Source organism: Zosterops lateralis (assembly GCF_965231275.1).
Source record: "Zosterops lateralis genome assembly, chromosome: 27".
NCBI classification, from domain to species: domain Eukaryota; kingdom Metazoa; phylum Chordata; class Aves; order Passeriformes; family Zosteropidae; genus Zosterops; species Zosterops lateralis.
In genome coordinates, this window is record NC_139787.1 from 1,905,967 (window position 1) to 1,927,172 (window position 21,206).

General features: G+C 43.8%; 1 protein-coding gene across 1 annotated transcript in view; it reads left to right on the top strand.

The window, feature by feature from the left end:
* POGZ (pogo transposable element derived with ZNF domain) overlaps nt 1–18,363 on the top strand; it is a 39,635-nt gene extending 21,272 nt beyond the window's left edge. The window contains exons 10-18 of the mRNA XM_083879157.1: nt 591–691; nt 3,427–3,573; nt 6,671–6,805; nt 9,183–9,340; nt 11,044–11,184; nt 13,226–13,285; nt 14,669–14,781; nt 15,090–15,114; nt 16,521–18,363. Of these exons, the coding sequence (XP_083735283.1) occupies nt 591–691; nt 3,427–3,573; nt 6,671–6,805; nt 9,183–9,340; nt 11,044–11,184; nt 13,226–13,285; nt 14,669–14,781; nt 15,090–15,114; nt 16,521–18,105 (2,465 nt within the window). The 3' untranslated portion in view covers nt 18,106–18,363. The remainder of the gene's footprint in view (nt 1–590; nt 692–3,426; nt 3,574–6,670; nt 6,806–9,182; nt 9,341–11,043; nt 11,185–13,225; nt 13,286–14,668; nt 14,782–15,089; nt 15,115–16,520) is intronic.
* The last annotated feature ends 2,843 nt before the right edge of the window (nt 18,364–21,206 follow it).

Here is a 21,206-nt window from a genome sequence, read left to right on the forward strand (position 1 = left end):
CCCTTCCCCCTTTTTTTCCTGCTTTTCCCCCTTCTTTTCCTGCTTTTCCCTCTTTTCTCCCCCTTTCTCCCCCTTTCTCCCCCTTTCTCCCCCTTTCTCCCCTTTTCTTCCCCTTTTCTTCCCTTTTCTTCCCCTTTTCTTCCCCTTTTCTTCCCCTTTTCTTCCCCTTTTCTTCCCTTTTCTTCCCCTTTTCTTCCCCTTTTCTTCCCCTTTTCTTCCCCTTTTCTTCCCTTTTTCTTCCCTTTTTCTCCCTCTTTTCCCCTTTTCTCCCCTTTTTCCCCTTTTTTCCCTTTTTTCTGGTTTTTTCTCCATTTTTTCTCCCCTTTTCCTCCCCTTTTTCTCCTCCTTTCTTTCTTTTTCCACCTTTTTCCCCCTTTTTCTTTCTATTTGTCCTTTTTTTCCCTCTTTTCCCCGTTTTCCTCCTTTCCCCCCCTTTTCTTCCTTTTTCTCCCTTTCCCATTTTCCCTTTAATTTTCATCCTTTTCCTTTTTATTTTCCTCCTTTTTCCCCTTTTCCCCTTTCCCCTCACCCCCCAAACTCCCCGATTTTCCCCAAATTTCACTTTTTTTTCCCCCAATGTCTGTGCCCAGCCAAGTGCAAGATCTGCGAGTGGGCGTTTGAGAGCGAGCCGCTCTTCCTGCAGCACATGAAGGACACCCACAAACCCGGGGAGATGCCCTATGTCTGCCAGGTGGGCAAAAAACCAAAATTCCCACCCCAAAAACCCCACAGGAATTCCCTCTGTGTGGCAGGTGCAAAAAATCCCAGGATTTGGAGCCCAAAACCTCACATTTTTGCCCCAAAAATGGCCCCAAAAATCCCAGAATAATTCCCTATGTCTGCCAGGTGGGCAAAAAACCCACAATTCCCACCTGGAATTCTCATTTCTGACCCCAAAAACCCCACAGAAATTCCCTGCCTGTGCCAGGTACAAAAAATCCTGAGATTTGGAGCCCAAAATTCCCATTTTCACCCCCCAAACGGCCCCAAAACTGACAGAATAATTCCCTAGGATGCACTTTGGGTGCTTGGTATCTAAAAATCCTCAAATTCACACCTGGAATTATCAATTCCCACCCCAAAAACCCCACAGGAATTCCCTGCCTGTGGCAGGTGCAAAAAATTCCAGGATTTGGAGCCCAAAAATTCCCATTTTCACCCCCAAAATTGCCCCAAAAATCCCAGAATAATTTTCCAAGGCGTCCTACGTCTGCCAAGGAGGGAAAAAACACAATTCCCACCTGCAATTCTCATTTCTGACCCCAAAAACCCCACAGGAATTCCCTACCTGTGCCAGGTACAAAAAATCCTGGGATTTGGAGCCCAAAATTCCCATTTTCGTCCCCAAAACTGCCCCAAAACTGACAGAACAATTCCCTAGGATGCCCCATGTCTGCCAGGTGGGGAAAAAACACAATTCCCACATGGAATCAGCAATTCCCAGCCCAAAATTCCCACAGGAATTCACTGCCTGTGCCAGGTACAAAAAGTCCCGGGATTTGGAGCCCAGAAATTGTGATTTTTGCCCCAAAAGCTGCTCCCAAAATCCCAAATTCCTTAATGTTGTGTGTCAGGTACAGAAAAATGCCTGAATTCCCACCTGGAATTCTCGTTTTTTACCCCAAAAATCCCACAGGAATTTACTGCCTGTGTCAGGTACAAAAAATCCCGGGATTTGGAGCCCAAAAATTCCCATTTTTGCCCCCAAAACAGCCCCAAAAATCCCAGAATAATTCTCTACGTCTGCCAGGTGGGGAAAAAACCCACAATTCCCACCCCAAAATTCCCACAGGAATTCCCTACCTGTGCCAGGTACAAAAAATCCTGACATTTGGAGCCCAAAAATTCCTATTTTTGCCCCAAAAATCCCAGAGTAATTCCCTGTATTTGCAAAGTATGGAAAAAATATGGAATTTTTCCCCAATTAACCAGAATTTTTCCAAATCCTGCAGCTGAAATCCCTGAAATTTTCCCCTTTTCATTGGGATTTGGGGAATTTTTCCCCCATCCTCTTACCAAAGCACCCCAAATTTTGGGAATTTTCCACCAATTTTCCCCCATCCAGCTGCCAAAACACCCCAAATTTTGGGAATTTTCCCAAATTTCCCTCAATTTTCCCACATCCTGCTGCTGAAATGCCCCAAATCCTGGAATTTTTCCCTTTTCATTGGGATTTTCCCCCATCCAGCTGCCGAAATGCCCCAAATTTTGAGAATTTTCTCCAATTTTCCTTCATCCAGCTGCTGAAATTCCCCTTTTCATGGGGATTTTCCCCCGTCCTGCTACCAAAGCACCCCAGATTTTGGGAATTTTCCATAATTTTTCCCCATCCTGCTGCCAAAACACCCCAAATTTTGGGAATTTTCCCCAGTTTTCCCCCATCCTGCTACCAAAATGCCCCAAATCTCTGGAATTTTTCCCTTTTCATGGGGATTTTCCCCCATCCTGCAACCAAAACACCCCAAACTCCGGGATTTTTCCCCTCCCTCCTCTTCCAACCCCCCGAATCTCTGGAATTTTTCCCTTTTTATTGGGATTTTCCCACATCCAGCTGCTGAAATGCCCCAAATCCTGGAATTTTTCCCTTTTAACCCAGATTTTCCCCCATCCTGCTGTTAAAACACCCCAAATTTTGAGAATTTTCTTGAATTTTCCCACATCCTGCTGCCAAAATCCCTGAAATTTTTCCCCCGTCCTGCTGCCAAAACACCCCAAATCCTGGGATTTTTTTCTTTGTTAATTGGGAAATTTTTACACTTCCCATCTTCACATCCTGGTGATGAAATGCCCCAAATCCCTGGAATTTTTCCCTATTAACCAGAATTTTTCCACATTCTGCTGCCAAAACACTCCAAATCCTGGGATTTTTCCCCTCCTCTTCCAACACCACAAATCTCTGGAATTTTCCCCTTTTCATTGGGGTTTTCCCCCGTCCTGCTGTTAAAACACCCCAAATTATCGGAATTTTCCCAAATTTTCCCCCATCCTGCTGCCAAAATCCCTGGAATTTTTCCCTTTTAACCTGAATTTTTCCCCATCCAGCTGCTGAAATTCCCCAAATTTTGGGATTTTTCCCCAATTAATCTGGATTTTTCCACATCCTTCTGCCAAAATCTCTGGAATTTTCCCCTTTTCATTGGGATTTTCCCCCGTCTTGCTACCAAAACACCCCAAATTTTGGGAATTTTCCAAAATTTTCCCCCATCCACCTGCTGAAACACCCCAAATTTTGGGAATTTTCCCCAAATTTCCCCCAATTTTCCCCCATCCTGCTGCCGAAATGCCCCAAACCCCAGGATTTTTCCCCCATCTCCCCCTCTCCTCTTCCACCACCCCAACCCTTTCCCTTTTCCTCTCCCCAGCCCCAGATTTCATGTTATTTTCCCCGTGATTTCCCCCTGATTTCCCTGTTTTTGGCTGTCCCAGGTGTGCCAGTACCGCTCGTCGCTGTACTCGGAGGTGGACAGTCACTTCCGCCTGAGCCACGAGGACACGCGGCACCTGCTCTGCCCCTACTGCCTCAAGGTCTTCAAAAACGGCAACGCCTTCCAGCAGCACTTCATGAGGCACCAGGTCAGCCCGGAATCCAGAAAATTCCATGGGAAAATGGGTTTTTGGGAGTGCGGAACCGATGGAAGTTCATTGGACAAAATAGGGTTTGGGAATGGGGAAAAAACAGTTTTGGTGATGGGGAGGAAGAAATGGCAAAGCCTTTCTGGAGCTCTGAATGAGGCACCAGATGAGCCCAGAATTCCAGAAAATTCCAGAGAATTCCATGGAAAAATGGGATTTTGGGAGTGCAAAACGAGTGAGAATTGCCTGGAAAAAAACAGGATTTGGGAATTGTGAATAAATGAGATTTTGGTGCTGAGGTGGAAAAAATCGCAAAATGTTCAAGGAGCACTTCATGAGGCGCCAGGTGAGCCCAGAATTCCAGAAAATCCCAGGGAAAATTCCATGGGAAAACGGGATTTTTGGAGCACGGAATGAGTGGGAGATTGCTGGAGAAAATGAAGTTTGGGAATTGTGAGTGAGCAGAGTTTTGGTGATGGGATGGAGGAAATGACAAAGTGTTCAAGGAGCAATTTCATGAGGCACCAGGTGAGCCCAGAATTCCAGAAAATTCCAGGGAAAATTCCAGAAAAATCCGTGGAAAAATGGGATTTGGGGAATGTGGAACAAGTGGGAGTTCGCTGAAAAAAATGGGATTTGGGAATTGTGAATAAATCAAAGATTTTGGGGATGAAGGGGGGAAAAAATGGCAAAGTCTTACAGCAGCAATTTCATGAAGGCACCAGGTGAGCCAGGAATTCCAGAAAATTCCATGGAATTCCATGGAAAAATGGGGTTTTGGGAGTGCGGAACGAGTGAGAGTTTGCTGGAAAAAATGAGAATTTGGGATGAGGAAAAAATGAGATTTTGGTGCTGAAGTGGAAGAAATGGCAGAGTCTTCCTGGAGCACTTCTTGAGCCCAGAATTCCAGAAAATTCCATGGAAAATTCCAGAGAATTCCATGGAAAAGTGAGATTTTGTTAGTGCAGAACAGATGGGAATTGCCCGCAAATAATGAGGTTTGGGAATGGGGAAAAAATGGGATTTGGAAATTGCCTCAAGGTGTTCAAGAGCAGCACTTCATGAGGCACCAAATGAGCCCAAAATTCCAGAAAATTCCATGGAAAAATGGGATTTTTGGAGCACGGAATGAGTGGGAATTGCCTAGAAAAAAATGAGATTTTGGAATGGGGAAAAAATGAGATTTTGGTGCTGAGGTGGAAAAAATTGCAAAATGTTCAAGGAGCACTTCATGAGGCACCAGGTGAGCCTGGAATTCCATGGAAAATTCCAGAAAATTCCATGGGAAAATGGGTTTTTTGGAATGCGGAATCAATAGGAGATCACTGGAAAAAATGGGGTTTGGAAATGGGGAAAACACAATTTGGGAATTGTGTCAAGGTGTTGAAGAGCAGCACTTCATGAGGCACCAGGTGAGCTCAGAATTACAGAAAATTTCATGGAAAATTCCAGAGAATTCCATGGAAAAATGGGATTTTGGGAGCGCAGAATCAATGGGAGTTTGCTGGAAAAAATGAGGTTTGGGAATGGGGAAAAACGGGATTTGGGAATTGCCTCAAGGTGTTCAAGAACAACATTTCATGAGGCACCAGGTGAGCCTGGAATTCCAGAGAATTCCATGGAAAATTCCCGGGAAAATTCGAGAGAATTCCGTGGAAAAACGGGATTTTTGGAGTGCGGAATGAGTGGGAGTTCGCTGGACAAAATGGGGTTTGGGAATTGTGAATAAATGGGATTGTGCTGATGGGGTGGGAGAAATGGCAAAGCCTTCCAGGAGCAACTTCATGAGGCACCAGGTGAGCCCGGGATAACAGAGAATTCCAGAGAATTCCATGGAAAAATGAGATTTTGGGAGCGCGGAATCAATGGGAGATCGCTGGAGAAAATGGGATTTGGGAATTTGAATAAATGGGATTGTGGTGATGGGGTGGAAGAAATGGCAAAGCCTTTCTGGAGCTCTGAATGAGGCACCAGGTGAGCCCAGAATTCCAGAAAATTCCAGAGAATTCCATGGAAAAATGGGATTTTGGGAGTGCGGAACGAGTGGGAGTTCGCTGGAAAAAATGGGGTTTGGAAATGGGGAAAAACGGGATTTGGGAATTGTTTCAAGGTGTTGAAGAGCAGCATTTCATGAGGCACCAGATGAGCCCAGGAGAACGGGAAATTCCAGAAAAATCCATGGAAAAATGAGATTTTGGGAGTGTGGAACGAGTGGGAGTTCACTGGAGAAAATGGGGATTTGAGAATTGTGAATAAATGAGATTTTGGTGCTGAGGTGGAAAAAATCGCAAAATGTTCAAGGAGCACTTCATGAGGCGCCAGGTGAGCCCAGAATTCCAGAAAATTCCAGGGAAAATTCCAGAAAATTCCATGGGAAAACGGGATTTTGGGAGTCCTGAACCACTGGTATTCTCTGATTTTGGGAATTGCAGTAATTAGTAATTAATTCTTGCTAATGAATTTTCCCACAAGAAGAGTGTGTACAAGCAACAAGTGCAGGCTGCAGTTCCAATACCCACTTAATAATCAATAAACAATTGCTACCTAATAAATAATGACTAAATAATAAATGAATAACCAATAATTAATTGATAATTAATAGTTATTAATTAACACTAATTGATTTTGTTTCCAGAAGAAGAGCGTGTACCACTGCAACAAGTGCTGCTTGCAATTCCAATACCCACTCAACCCTCAATAAACTATTGATACCTAATAAATAATGAACAAATAATTAATAATCATTAATTAATTACCACTAATTGATTTTTTCCCAGAAGAGCGTGTACCACTGCAACAAGTGCCGCCTGCAGTTCCAACACCCACTCAACACTCAATAAACTATTGATACCTAATAAATAATAAATAATGTATAAATAATGAAAAGATAATTAATAATCATTAATTAATTAACGCTTATGATTATTTTCCAGAAGAAGAGCGTGTACCACTGCAACAAGTGCCACCTGCAGTTCCAACACCCACTAAACGCTCAATAAACTATTGATACCTAATAAATATGGAATAAATAATGTATAAATAATGAACAAATAATTAATAACCATTAATTAATTACCGATAATTGATTATTTTCCAGAAGAAGAGCGTGTACCACTGCAACAAGTGCCGCCTGCAGTTCCTGTTTGCCAAGGACAAGATCGAGCACAAGCTGCAGCACCACAAAACCTTCCGCAAGCCCAAACAGCTCGAGGGGCTCAAACCCGGCACCAAGGCACGGAATGTTCCCGAAAATTCCCAAAATTCCTAAAATTAATGGGGGATTCAATGGGGATTTAATGGGATTTATCGGGAGTTTGATGGGATTCATTCAATGGAATTCATTGGGGATTTAATGGAATTCATTGGGGATTTAGTGGGATTCATTTGATGGGATTTATTGGGAGTTTAATGGGATTTTTTTTTTTTTATTTTTGGAATTTAATGGGAATTTAGTAGGATTTATTGGGAATTTAGTGGGATTAATTTAATGGGGTTTATTGCGAGTTTGATGGGATTTATTGGGAATTTAATGGGGTTTATTGGGAATTTAATGGGATTCAGTGGGAATGTAATGGGATTCATTGGAAACTTGATGAGATTCATTGGGAATTCGATGGGATTAATTTAATGGGATTTATTGGGAATTCAGTGGGATTTATTGGGTGTTTGGTGGGATTTTTTTGGAATTTAATGGGATTTATTGGGGATTTAATGGGATTTATTGGGATTTTAGTGGGATTCATTTAGTTGGATTCATTGGGAATTTAGTGTGATTCATTTAATTGCATTTATTGGGGATTTAATGGGATTCATTGGGAATTCGATGGGATTTATTGGAGATTTAATGGGATTTAGTGGGTGTTTGATGGGATTAATTTAATGGGATTTATTGGGAATTTAATATAATTCATTGGGAATTGAATTTGATGGGATTTATTGGGAATTCAGTGGGATTCGTTGGATGTTGGATGGGATTCAGTGGGAATTTAATGGGATTCATTTAATGGGATTTATTGGGGATTCAATGGGATTTATTGGGAATTTAGTGGGATTTTTTGGGAATTTATTTGGATTCATGGGAATTTATTTGGATTAATTGGGAGTTTAATGGAACTTGATGGGATTAATTGGGAATTTAGTGAGATTCATTTAATGGGATTCATTGGGAATTTACTGGGATTCATTTAATGGGATTCATTGGGTGTTAATGAGAATTTGATGGGATTCATTTAATGGGATTCATTTGGGGATTTAATATAATTTATTGGGAGTTTGATGGGATTTATTGGGAGTTTGATGGGGTTTTTTGGAAGTTTGATAGGATTTATTGGGAATTAGATGGGATTCATTTAATGGAATTCATTGGGGATTTAGTGGGATTCATTTGATGGGATTTATTGGGAATTTAATAGAATTAATTGGGAATTTGATGGGATTTATTGGGAGGTTAATGGGATTCATTTAGTGGGATTCATTGGGAATTTAATAGAATTAATCAGGAATTAAATGGGATCTATTGGGAGTTCAGTGGGATTCATTGGGAGTTTGATGGGATCCATTAGGAATTTAGTGGGATTCATTTAATGGGATTCATTGGGAATTTAGTGGGATTTATTGGGACTTTAATGAGTTTCATTGGGACTTTAATGAGTTTTATTGGGAGTTTAATGGGATTCATTAGGAATTTAATGGGATTACTTGGGAATTTCATGGGATTCATTGGGAATTTCATGGGATTCATTACGGATTTAATTGATTTCATTGGGAATTTAATGAGTTTCATTGGGAGTTTAATGGGATTCATTGGGAATTTATTGGTGTCCATGGGTAATTGAATAGGATTCATTTACAGGGATTCATTGGGAGTTTAATGGGATTCATTACAGATTTAATGGGATTTGGTGGGAATTTAATGGTGTTCAGGGGTAACTTAATGGGATTCATTTAATGGGATTCATTGGGAATTTAATGAGTTTTATTGGGAGTTTAATGGGATTCATTAGGAATTTAATGGGATTACTTGGGAATTTCATGGGATTCATTGGGAATTTCATGGGATTCATTACGGATTTAATTGATTTCATTGGGAATTTAATGAGTTTCATTGGGAGTTTAATGGGATTCATTGGGAATTTATTGGTGTCCATGGGTAATTGAATAGGATTCATTTACAGGGATTCATTGGGAATTTATTGGTGTCCCTGGATAATTTAATGGGATTCATTTAATGGGAATCACTGGGAATTTATTGTTGTCCATTAATAATTTAATGGGACTCATTTAGTGGGAATCACTGGGAATTTATTGGTGTCCATGGGCAATTTAATAGGATTCATTTAATGGGAATCATTGGGAATTCATTGGTGTTCACGGGTAATTTAATGGGATTCATTTAACGGGATTCATTGAGAATTTAATGGGATTTATTGAGAATTTAATGGGATTCACTGGGAATTTAATGTGATTTATCGTACATTCCACAGCATTAACTGTGAATTCTCCCATATTCCATTTTTCCCTTTGGAAAACCCCATTTTTCCCTTTGTAAACCCCATTTTTCCCTTTGTAAACCCCAATATTTCCCATTTTTGTGTCCCCCCCTATGGCAGGTGACGATCCGCGCGTCGCGCGGGCAGCCGCGCTCGCTGCCCCTGGAGCCGCCCGGCCACGGGCTGGGCCCCGACCCCGCGGCCCTGGGCTGCTCCTCCGACCCCCAGCCCCTGTTCCTGTGCCACCGCAACGCCCCGCGCCGCCCCGGGAAAAAAACGTCAGTGCTTTTCCTGGAAAAAACTGGGATTTTGGGAAAAAATGGGAAAAAATGGGGAAAAAACGGGGAAAAAATGGGATTTCGGGGGGGAAAAAATGGGGATTTGGGGTTCTCCAGCCCCTGTTCCTGTGCCACCGCAACGCCCCGCGCCGCCCCGGAAAAAAAACGTCAGTGATTTTGTGGAAAAAATGGGGAAAAAAATGGGAATTTGGGGGAAAAAACAGGGAAAAAATGGGATTTTGGGAGGGAAAAATGGGGATTTGGGGGATAAAATGGGGATTCGAGGTTCTCCAGCCCCTGTTCCTGTGCCACCGCAACGCCCCGCACCGCCCCGGAAAAAAAACATCAGTGGGTTTGTGGAAAATACCGGGATTTGGGGAAAAAACGGGAAAAAATGGGAAAAAAATGGGATTTAGGGGGGAAAAATGGGATTTCGTGGGGAAAAATGGGATTTCGGGAGGGAAAAATGGGGATTTTGGGGTTCTCCAGCCCCTGTTCCTGTGCCACCGCAACGCCCCGCGCCGCCCCGGAAAAAAAGCGTCAGTGGGTTTAACGGAAAAAACTGGGATTTTGGGAAAAAATGGGAAAAAAACGGGGAAAAATGGGATTTCGGGAGGGAAAAATGGGGATTTGGGGTTCTCCAGCCCCTGTTCCTGTGCCACCGCAGCGCCCCGCGCCGCCCCGGAAAAAAAACGTCAGTGGTTTAAGGGAAAATATGGGGATTTTGGGAAAAAATGGGATTTCAGGGGAAAAAATGGGATTTCGGGGGGAAGAAATGGGAATTTCGAGGAAAAAACCACACAATTCTGGGGTTTCTCAGCCTCTTTTCATGTGAGACAGGGATGTCACATGAGAGCTGGCAAAAAAAGTCAGTGGTTCTCCTAAAAAAATGTGAAATTTGGGATAAAACGGGAAAAAATGGGAGAAATAGGAAAAAATGGAGATTTGGGGAAAAAATGATGATTTTGGGGAAAAAAGTGGGAATTTTGTGGAAAAAAAAGGGAATTTTGGGATTCCCTGACCAATGCAGTGTCCTCGAGAGAGGTGGCAAGAAAAACATCAGTGATTTTCTGGGAAAAATTTGGGAATTCTGGGAAAAAATTGGGACTTTTGGGAGAAAATTTGGGCTTTTTCTAGGGGGAAAATTTGGGAATTATGAGAAAAAAAATTGGGAAATTCTGGGGAAAAAACCCTGGGCAATTCTGGGAGAAAATTTGGGAATTTTAGGTAGAAAATTTGGGATTTTTAGGGAGAAAATTTGGGAATTCTGGGGGGAAAAATTGGGGAATTCGGAGAAAAAATTTGGGAGTTTTGGGAGAAAATTGAGGCATTCTTGGAAAAAATTGGGATTTTTTTGAGAAAATTGGAGAATTCTGGGAAAAAAATTGGGGAATTCTGGGGGGAAAAATTGGGACATTCTGGAGGAAAAAAGCTGGAATTTTGGGAGTTGCTTCATGATCCTTCAAAATCAAAAGTCGAGGTTGGGAAACATTGAGTTGAAAAAACGGGAATTAAAGCTGGAATTCCATCCCGGAATTTATCAAAAATATCGATAATTTGATATAAATTCCTTAATATTGATTAATTTTAAATAATAATAATATTCCAAATCTTACTCTTTTCACCCCAAACCCCCCAAATGTGAGGAAATCTTTACCAAAATGCTGATTTTTGATGTTTTTTCCCCATTTTTGGCTCCCCAGGGGCGGGCTGGGCCGGCAGACGTGCCTCGAGTGCAGCTTCGAGATCCCGGATTTCCCCAACCACTTCCCCACCTACGTGCACTGCTCCCTGTGCCGCTACAGCACCTGCTGCTCCCGCGCCTACGCCAACCACATGATCAAGTGAGCGATGCTGGGGGAAAACACGGGGCTTTGGGGAAAAAACGGGGGGAAAAACGGTGAAAAAATGGCAAAACACGGCAAAAAAATTGGGAGAAATGGGGAAAAAATGGGGAAATTCTTGCTGGTCCTGTGTCTACACCGACCACATGATCAAGTGAGGAATGCTGGGGGGAAAAACTGGGATTTTGGGAAAAAAGGGGAGGAAAAAGGATGAAAAAATGGTGAAAAACGGCGAAAATACGGCAAAAAACGGGGGAGAAATGGAGAAAATTGCCCAGTTCTGGGGGGAAAATGGGGAAATTCCTGCTGCTCCCACGCCTACGCCAACCACGTGATCAAGTGAGGAATTCTGGGGGGAAAAATGGGGCTTTGGGGAAAAAAATGGAAAAAAAAGGGAGAAAAACGGGTGAAAAATGGCGAAAATGCGGCAAAAAATGGGGAAAATTGCCCAGTTCTAGGGGGAAAACAGGGAGATTTCTGCTGCTCCCGCGCCTACACCAGCCACATGATCAAGTGAGGGACTCTGGAGGGAAAAACGGGGATTTGAGGAAAAAACGGGGGGAAAAGCGGTGAAAAAACAGCGAGAAACAGCAAAAATACGGCAAAAAACGGGGCAGAAATGGAGAAAATTGTCCAGTTCTGGGGGGAAAGTAAGGAGATTTTTGATGCTCCCAACACCTGCACCAACCACATGATCAAGGATGAAATTCTGGGGGGAAAAACGGGGGTTTGGGGAAAAAACGGGGGGAAAAATGGTGAAAAAATGGCGAAAATAAGGCAAAAAACAGGTGAAAAACGGCAAAAATATGGCAAAAAAAACAGGGGAAAGATGGATAAAAGGGGGAAAATGGGGAAATTCCTGCTGGTCCCGTGCCTACGCCAACCACATGATCAAGTGAGGAATGCTGGGGGGAAAAACGGGGGTTTGGGGAAAAAACGGGGGGAAAAACGGTGAAAAAATGGCGAAAATAAGGCAAAAAACGGGGAAAACTGCCCAGTTCTGGGGGGAAAATGAGGAAATTTCTGTTGCTCCTGTGCCTGCGCCAACCACATGATCAATGAGGGATTCTGGGGGGAAAAACGGGGGTTTGAGGAAAAAACAGGAGGAAAATGGTGAAAAAACGGCAAAAAACGGATGAGAAACGATGAAAATACAGCCAAAAACGGGGGAGAGATGGGGAAAAACGGGAGAGAAATGGGGAAAAAATGGGGAAATTCTTGCTGCTTCTGTGCCTACACCAACCACATGATCAAGTATGAAATTCTGGGGGGAAAAACGGGGATTTTGGGAAAAAACGGGAAGAAAAACGGTGAAAAAATGGCGAAAATACGGCAAAAAACGGGGAAAACTGCCCAGTTCTGGGGGGAAAATGAGGAAATTTCTGTTCCTCCTGTGCCTACACCAACCACATGATCAAGTGAGGGATTCTGGGGGGAAAAACGGGGATTTGGGTGAAAAAACGGCAAAAAACGGATGAGAAACGATGAAAATACAGCCAAAAACGGGGGAGAGATGGGGAAAAACGGGAGAGAAATGGGGAAAAAATAGGAAAAAAATGGGGAAATTCTTGCTGCTTCTGTGCCTACACCAACCACATGATCAAGTATGAAATTCTGGGGGGAAAAATGGGGATTTTGGGAAAAAACGGGAAGAAAAACGGTGAAAAAATGGCGAAAATACGGCAAAAAAGTGGGGAGAAATGGGGAAAAAATGGGGAAATTCTTGCTGGTCCTGTGTCTACACCAACCACATGATCAAGTATGAAATTCTGGGGGGAAAGACGGGGGTTTGGGGAAAAAACAGGGAGAAAAACGGTGAAAAAATGGCGAAAATACGGCAAAAAACGGGGAAAACTGCCCAGTTCTGGGGGGAAAATGAGGAAATTTCTGCTGCTCCTGTGCCTGCGCCAACCACATGATCAATGAGGGATTCTGGGGGTAAAAACGGGATTTGGGGGAAAAAAGCTGAGAAAAAAAAGGTGAAAAACTGACGAGAACCAGGCAATCCCTGACCCTTCCCGCCTTGTTTTTCCCTCTGCAGCAACCACGTTCCCAGGAAAAGCCCCAAATATTTGGCTTTGTTCAAGAACTACACGGCCAGGTAGGGAAAAAATCCCCAAATCCCCAAAATTCTGGGGGAATTTTGACTTTTTTTCATTCTGGGGGTAAAATCCAGGGATTTGTGGGTTCGATGTCCCCATTCCCATTACGTTGCAGAGAGGGGGAATTTTAAAATTCTAATTAATAATAATTATTACTTAATTGTTGTTCACAATTTCATTATAACTGATTTAATTTTTAATGAACAACAAATAATTGAGAATTGGTTTGGTTATAAATTACTAAATTATCAATGAGAGGCTGGACACATTTTTATATCTGATATAAAGTTTATTTCTTTTCCTTCCTCTCTTTTCCCCTTCCCCTTACTTTTTTTCCCCTTTCCCCCTTTTCCTATTTTCCCCTCCCATTTTCCCCTTTCTCTGCCTTTTTTCCTCTCCTTTTCTGCCTCATTTCCCCCTCTCATTTTCTCCCCTATTTTTCCCATTTCCCCGCCTTGTTCCCCTTTTTTTTCCCATTTCCTCCCCCTTTTTCCCCTTTTTTCCCCATTTTCCACATTTCCCCCCTTTTCTCCCTTCCTTTTTATTCCTTTTTTTTCTTTTTCCCCCCTTTCTTCATTTCCCCCTCCCATTTTCCCTACCTTTCCCTTTTTCTCCCTTCCTTTTTTTTTTCTTTTTTCCCTTTTCCCATTTTTCCCTCCCATTTTCCCCTCCCATTTTTTCCCAATTCCCCCCCATTTTTCCCATTTTCCCCATTTTTTTCCATTTTCCATTTTTCCCCCATTTCCCCCTTCTTTTTTCCCCCTTTTCCCCCCTTTTCCCATTTTCCCATCTCATTTTTCCCTCTCCCCCTTTTTCCACATTTCCCCTCCTTTTCCCCCTTCCTTTTTTCTCTTTTTCCGCCTTTTTTCCAATTTCCCCCCTTCCTTTTTTCCTCTTTTCCCCTCTTTTTTTCTCCTCTTTTTTTCCCCTCTTTTCCCCTCTTTTCCCCTTTTCTCCCAATCCTTTTTCCTCCTTTTTTTCCCATTTTCTCCCCTATTTCTCCCAATTTTTCCTATTTTTTCCCTGATTTTTTCCCATTTTCCCCCTCATTTCCCCCATTTTTTCCCCCATTTTTTCTCCATTTTCTCCAATTTTTTCCCCCATTTTTCCCCCCTTTTCTCCTTTTCCCCCCTTTTCCCTTTTTTCTCCTTTTCCCCCATTTCCCCTCCTTTTCCCCCTTCCTTTTTTCCCTTTTTCCTCCTTTTTTTCCCGTTTCCCCCCATTTTTCCCATTTTCTCCCCATTTCCCCCCCATTTTGTCCCCCATTTTTCCCTCAATTTTTCCCATTTTCCCCCGATTTTTCCCCCAATTTTTTTCCCTGTTTTTTTTCCCATTTTCTCCCCGTTTTTCCCCCTATTTCCCCCATTTCCCCGGGTCCCCAGCGGGGTGCGGCTCTCGTGCTCCTCGTGCCTCTTTGTCACCTCGGAGGGCGACTCCATGGCCAAGCACCTGGTGTTCAACCCCTCCCACGAGTCCAGCAACATCATCGTCCAAGGTAAACCCGGGTAAAAAATCCCCAATTCCACCCAAAACCCAAAAAACCTTCATAATCCAGAGCTCGGATTGGGAATAAACTGAATTAATTTTGATTTTTTTTATTATTTTTGGGGTTGGAAATTCAGAATTTGTCCCTGAGGGAGCTTGGTTTGATTCCAGCTGTCCCAGGAATTCCCAGGAATCCCAAATTCCTCTGGAATAAACCAAAATAAATGGGAATAAAAGCTTTAAATACTTCAAATAAACCAAGAATTAAATCTAAATTAATTTAATTAAATTAAATCTAATTATTCTGTTTTATTCCAGGGCCTTCTTGGATATCACATTCCAGGTGAGGCAAAAATTCCTCTTTATCCTCGTCCCTCCCAATTTATGGGATTGGGAATTTTTTCCCATTTCTACCTTTTTCCCCTTTTTTTTTTGTCATTTTTCCCTCTGTTTTTTCTTCTTTTTTCTCACACTTTTGTCCCTTTTCTCTCCCATTTTTCTCTCCCATTTTTTCCCCATTTTCCCCATTTCCTCCCCTTCTTTTCCTCCCTTTTCCCCCCTTTTTTTTTTTACTTTTTCCCCCTTTTTTCCCCTCCCTTTTCCCTTCTTTTCTCTGATTTTCTTCCCCTTTTTTCCTCCTCCTTATTTCCTTCCCTTTTCCCCTCTTTTCTCTCTTTTTTTTTCCTTTTTCTGCCTTTTTCTCTCCTTTTCTCCTCTTCTTTCTCCATTTTCCATTTTTCCCTTTTCCCCCCGTTTTTTTCCTTTTTGCTCCCCCATTTTTCCACCTTTTCATCTGTTTTTTTCCTTTTTTTTTCTTTTCCTCCCTCCCTTTTTCTCTCATTTATTTTTTCCCTTTTTTTCCCTTTTTCCTCCTATTTTTTTCTTCCTTTTTCCCCTTTCCCCCTTTTCCCCCTTTTTCCCCCTTTCCCTCCCTATTTCCCCCTTTTTTCCTTTTCTCTCCCCCATTTTTATACCTTTTGTCCCTGATTTTTTTCTTTTCTTCCCTTTCCCTTTTTCTCCCTTTTTTCTCTCTTCTCCTCCCTCCCCACCTTTCCCCCCCATTTAATTTTTCCCTTTTCTCTCCTTTTCCCTCCCTTTTTCCATCCTTTCCCCCTTTTTTCCCCTTTTCCCCCTTTTTTCTCTATTTCCTCTTTCATTTTTTTCTCTATTTCCTCCCTTTTCCCTTCCTCCTTTTCCTCCATTTCACCCCCATTTTTCCCCTTTATTTCCCCTTCTTTCCCCCTTTTTTGCCTTTTTCCCCCCTTTTTTTCCCCTTTATTTCCCCTTTTCCCCCACTTTCCCCCCTTTTTTCCCCTTTATTTCCCCTTCTTTCCCATTTTTTCCCCTTTTTCCCCTTTATTTCCCCTTTTCCTCCCCCTATTTCCCTCTTTTTTTCTTTCCCCCCCTTTTCCCCTCATTTTTTCTTTTCCTCCCTTTTCCCCCTCCTCCTTTTTTCCCTCTTTTTCCCCCATTTCACCTCCTTTTTTCCCCTTCTCTCCCCTTCTTTCCCCTTTATTTCCCCTTCTTTCCCCTTTTCCCCCTTTTTCCCTTTTATTTCCCCTTCTTTCCTCTTCTTTCCTCTTCTTTCCCCTTTTTTCCCCTTCTCTCCCCTTCCCTCCCCTTTTTTCCCCTTTATTTCTCCCTTTTCCCCCTTTATTTCCCCTTTTTTCCCCTATTTTTCCCCCTTCCCCCCTAAAACACCCCCCAAAAAACCCCCATTTTAACGTCTCCCCCTCCCTCCCTTTCCAGGCACAACCAGGACCCCCAACCCCCCTCCCCAACCCCGTCCCCTCCTCCCCTTCCCCAACCCCAAACCCCCCCAAGCCCCCCAAGCCCCCCAAACCCCCCGAGCCCTCCCCACCCCCATCCCCACCCCCCGGACCTGCCCCCGGCCCCGACTCCCCCCGAGCCGTGCCCGAGGCCCCCCGAGGCGGGCAGGAAGGAGCCCCCGGGCCCAGCCCCCCCAGCGCAGCAGCTGTCGGTGAAGAAGCTGCGGGTGGTGCTGTTCGCGCTCTGCTCCAGCACGGAGCAGGCGGCCCAGCACTTCCACAACCCCCCGCGCCGCATCCGCCGCTGGCTGCGCCGCTTCCAGAGCTTCCACGACGACCACCCCGAGCTCTCCGAGGGCAAATACCTGAGCCTGGAGGCCGAGGAGAAGCTGGCCGAGTGGGTGCTCACCCAGCGCGAGCAGCAGCTGCCCGTCAACGAGGAGACCCTGTTCCAGAAGGCCACCAAGATCGGGAGGGCTCTGGAGGGGGGCTTCAAGATCTCCTACGAGTGGGCGGTGAGGTTCATGCTGCGGCACCACCTGAGCACCCACACCCGCCGCGGCGTGGCTCACCCTCTGCCCAAGGAGATCCAGGGCAACGCCGGCGCCTTCATCGAGTTTGTGCAGAGGCAGATCCACACGCAGGCCCTGCCGCGCTCCATGATCGCCGCCGTGGACGAGATCTCCCTGTTCCTGGACGTGGAGATCCTGGGCAGCGACGACCAGCGCAAGGAGAACGCGCTGCAGACGGTGGGCAACGGCGAGCCCTGGTGCGAGCTGGTGCTGACCCTGCTGGCCGACGGCACCGTCCTGCCCGCCCTGGTCATCTCCAGGGGGCCCCTGCAGCCCCCCCCGGCCACCCTGCCCGACTCCATCCTGCTGGAGTCCAAGGAGAACGGCTGCGACGACGACGAGATCATGGAGCTGTGGGCGGCCAGGGTTTGGAGGAAACACACCGAGTGCCGAGGAGGAGCCGCGGGAGGAGGAGGAGGAGCGGCCTCGTCCAAGGGGATGCTGGTGCTGGACTGTCACCGGACCCACCTGTCCGAGGAGGTGCTGACCGTGCTCAGCTCGGCCGGGACCCTCCCCGCCGTCATCCCGGCCGGCTGCAGCTCCAAAACCCAGCCCCTGGACGTCTGCGTCAAGAGATCCTTAAAAAATTTCCTCCACAAAAAATGGCGAGAAAGGGCCAAAGACCTGAAGGATCCCGACTCCTCCTCGCTGCTCCGGCTGCTGCTGGGGTGGCTGGGAGAGGCTCTGGAGATCCTCGGGGAGTGCCCCGAGCTGATCAGGAGATCCTTCCTGGTGGCCAGCGTGCTGCCCGACCCCGGCGGGGACTCGGCGTCGCCGCGCCGGCACGGGGACGAGCAGGAGCAGCTCATCTCGGCCATGGAGCAGCGGCTGCGCATCGCCAGGAGCCCCCGCTCCTCCCCGGAGCTCCCCGACAACGACGACGACGAGGCCGAGGCCGACCCCGAGGTCCTGCACCGGCTCTTCGAGGGCGAGAGCGAGGCCGAGTCCTTCTACGGCTTCGAGGAGGCCGACCTGGAGCTGATGGAAATATGAGAATTCCCGGAAAAGTTAAAAACTGTTGGACGGATCCATCCCGGAATTGGTGCCGGGGGTTGGGAGAGGAACGTCGGGAATGGACAGGATGACGTTCCCTGGTTTTGGGGCCGGAAATTGAAGGATGTTCCCATTTTTTTTGCCCGTGAAAGTTGATGATATTCCCTGTTTGTTGGCCCCCAAAATTGAAGGATATTCCCTGATTTTGGTCCCCAAAATTCAAAGAAATTCCCAATTTTTCAGCCGCCAAATTCAAGGATTTTCCCTATTTGTGGAGAATCAAAAGTGCCCCCAAAATTCAAGCATAATCACTTTTTTTTGCCCCCAAAATCCCAAGGTCGTTCCCTATTTTCAGAAATCCAAACTCACCCTCAAAAATCCAAGGAAATTCCCAAATTTTCACCCCAAAATCCTGCACCGGCTCTTCGAGGGCGAGAGCGAGGCCGAGTCCTTCTACGGCTTTGATTAGGCTGATCTGGAGCTGATGGAAATATGAGAATTCCCGGAAAAGTTAAAAACTTGTTGGACGGATCCATCCTGGAATTGGTGCCGGGGGTTGGGAGAGGAACGTCGGGAATGGACAGGATGACGTTCCCTGGTTTTGGGGCCGGAAATTGAAGGATGTTCCCTTTTTTTTGCCCCCTGAATTCAAGGATATTCCCAATTTTTGGCCATGAAAGTTGATGATATTCCCTGCGTTTGGACCCCAAAGTTGAAGGATATTCCCCTTTTTTTGTCCCCCAAAATTCAAAGAAATTCCCAATTTTTCAGCCTAGAAATTCAAGGATATTCCCTTTTTTCGGCCGCCAAAATTCAAGGGTTTTCCCTGTTTTTTGGCCATGAAAGTTGAAGATATTCCCAGGTTTTGACCCCCAAAATAGAAAGAAATTCCCAATTTTTGGGCCCAGAAATTCAAGGGTGTTCCCTGTTTTCAGAAATCCAGATTCACCCCCAAAATTCAAGGATATTCCCAATTTTTCACCATGAAAGTTGATGATACTCCATTTTTGGCCACCAGAATTCAAGGATATTCCCCTTTTTTTGGTCCCCAAAATTCAAAGAAATTCCCAATTTTTCAGCCCAGAAATTCAAAGATATTCCCTTTTTTCAGCCGCCAAATTCAAGGATTTTCCTTATTTGTGGTGATCCAAACCCACCCCAAAATTGAAGGATCTTCCCTTTTCTCGGTCCCCAAAATTCAAAGAAATTCCCAATTTTGAGGCCAAGAAATTCAAGGATTTTCCCTGGTTTTGGATGTCCAAACACGCCCCCAAAATTCAAGGATTATCCCTTTCCTTTACCCCCAAAATTAAAGAATATTCCCAATTTTTGGCCCCCAAAACCCAAAGAAATTCCCAATTTTTGGCCCAAAAATTCCAGCATATTCCCAGTTTTCAGAAATCTTAACTCACTCCCGAAATTCAAGGACATTCCCAATTTTTGGCCCAAAAATTCAAGGATAGTCCCAAATTTTTGGCCTCAAAATTAAAGAATATTCCAAATTTTTGGCCCCAAAATTAAAGATTCCCAAATTTTTGACCCCAAAACAAAGGACATTCCCAATTTTCGGATACCCAAATTCAGCCCCAAAATTAAAGGATATTCTCAATTCTTGGCCCCACAATTTAAAAATATTCCCGATTTTTGTCCCCAGAATTAAAGAATTTTCCCAATTTTTGCCCCCCCCCCAAAAAAAAAGAATATTCCCAAAATTTCAGCCTCAAAATTAAAGAATATTCCCAATTTCTGGCCCCAAAATCCCAAGGATATTCCCAATTTTCGGAAACCCAAACTCACCCCAAAAATTCAAGATTATTCCCAAATTTTTGGCCCCAGAACAAAGGACATTCCCAATTTTCAGAAATCCAAATTCATTGAAAGGTATTCCCAATTTTTGACCCCAAAAATTCAAGGATATTCCCAATTTTGGCCCCCAAATTAATGAATATTCACAAATTTTCAGCCTCAAAGTTCCAGAATATTCCCAGTTTTTGGCTCCAAAACAAAGGATATTCCCAATTTTCAGAAATCTAAGCTCACCCCCAAAATTCAAGAATATTCCCAATTTTTCTTCGCAGAATTAAAGAATATTCGCAATTTTTGGCCCCAAAATTCAAGAATATTCCCAACTTTTGACCCCCAAACCCCCAAGGATATTCCCAAATTTTCAGCCCCTAAATACAAGAATATTTCACATTTTTGTCCCCAAAATTAAAGAATATTCCCAAATTTTTGACCCCAAAATTGAAGGATATTCCAAATTTTCTCCCCCAAATTCAAGAATATTCCCAATTTTTTACTCAAAAATTGAAGACAATTCCCAATTTTTGGCCCCAAAATTCCAGAATATTCCTAAATTTTCAGCCTCAAAATTTGAGGATATTCCCAAATTTTTTTTGCCCCAAAATTCAAGAATATTCCCCAATTTTTGGCCCCAAAACTTGATGAATATTCCAATTTTTTGGCCCCAAAAACCCCAAGGATATTCCCAAATTTTGAGCCCCAAAATTCACGGATATTCCCAATTTTTGTCCCCAGAATTAAAGAATATTCCAAAATTTTTGACCCAGAAATTGAAGACAATTCCAAATTTTTGGCCCCAAAATTTAAAGAATATTCCCAAATTTTCAGCATCAAAATTCCAGAATATTCCCAATTTTTAACCCCAAATTTAAAGAATATTCCCAATTTTTGGCCCCAAAATTCAAGAATATTCCAAAAATTTCAGCCCCCAAATTCCAGAATATTTTGCCCAAATTTTGCCCTAAAATTTAAAGAATATTTCCAATTTTCGCCCCAAATTTTAAAGAATATTCCCAATTTTGGCCCCAAAATTCCAGGATATTCCCAAATTTCTGGCCCCAAACCCAAGGACATTCCCAATTTTTCAGAACAGACCCAGGAGATCCCAATTCCCAGTGGATTTTTTTTCCTTTTTTTTTTTGGGGATTCGGAATTTTCCGCCGATTTTTTGAGAGGAATTTTCGTGGCTTTTTTTTTTTTTTTTTTTTTTTTTTTAATTTAAATTGAAATTTCAAGGAAAAAAAACTGCAAAAAAGGACAAAAAGAGACAAAAAAAACTTGGATTCAAACTGTGTTTG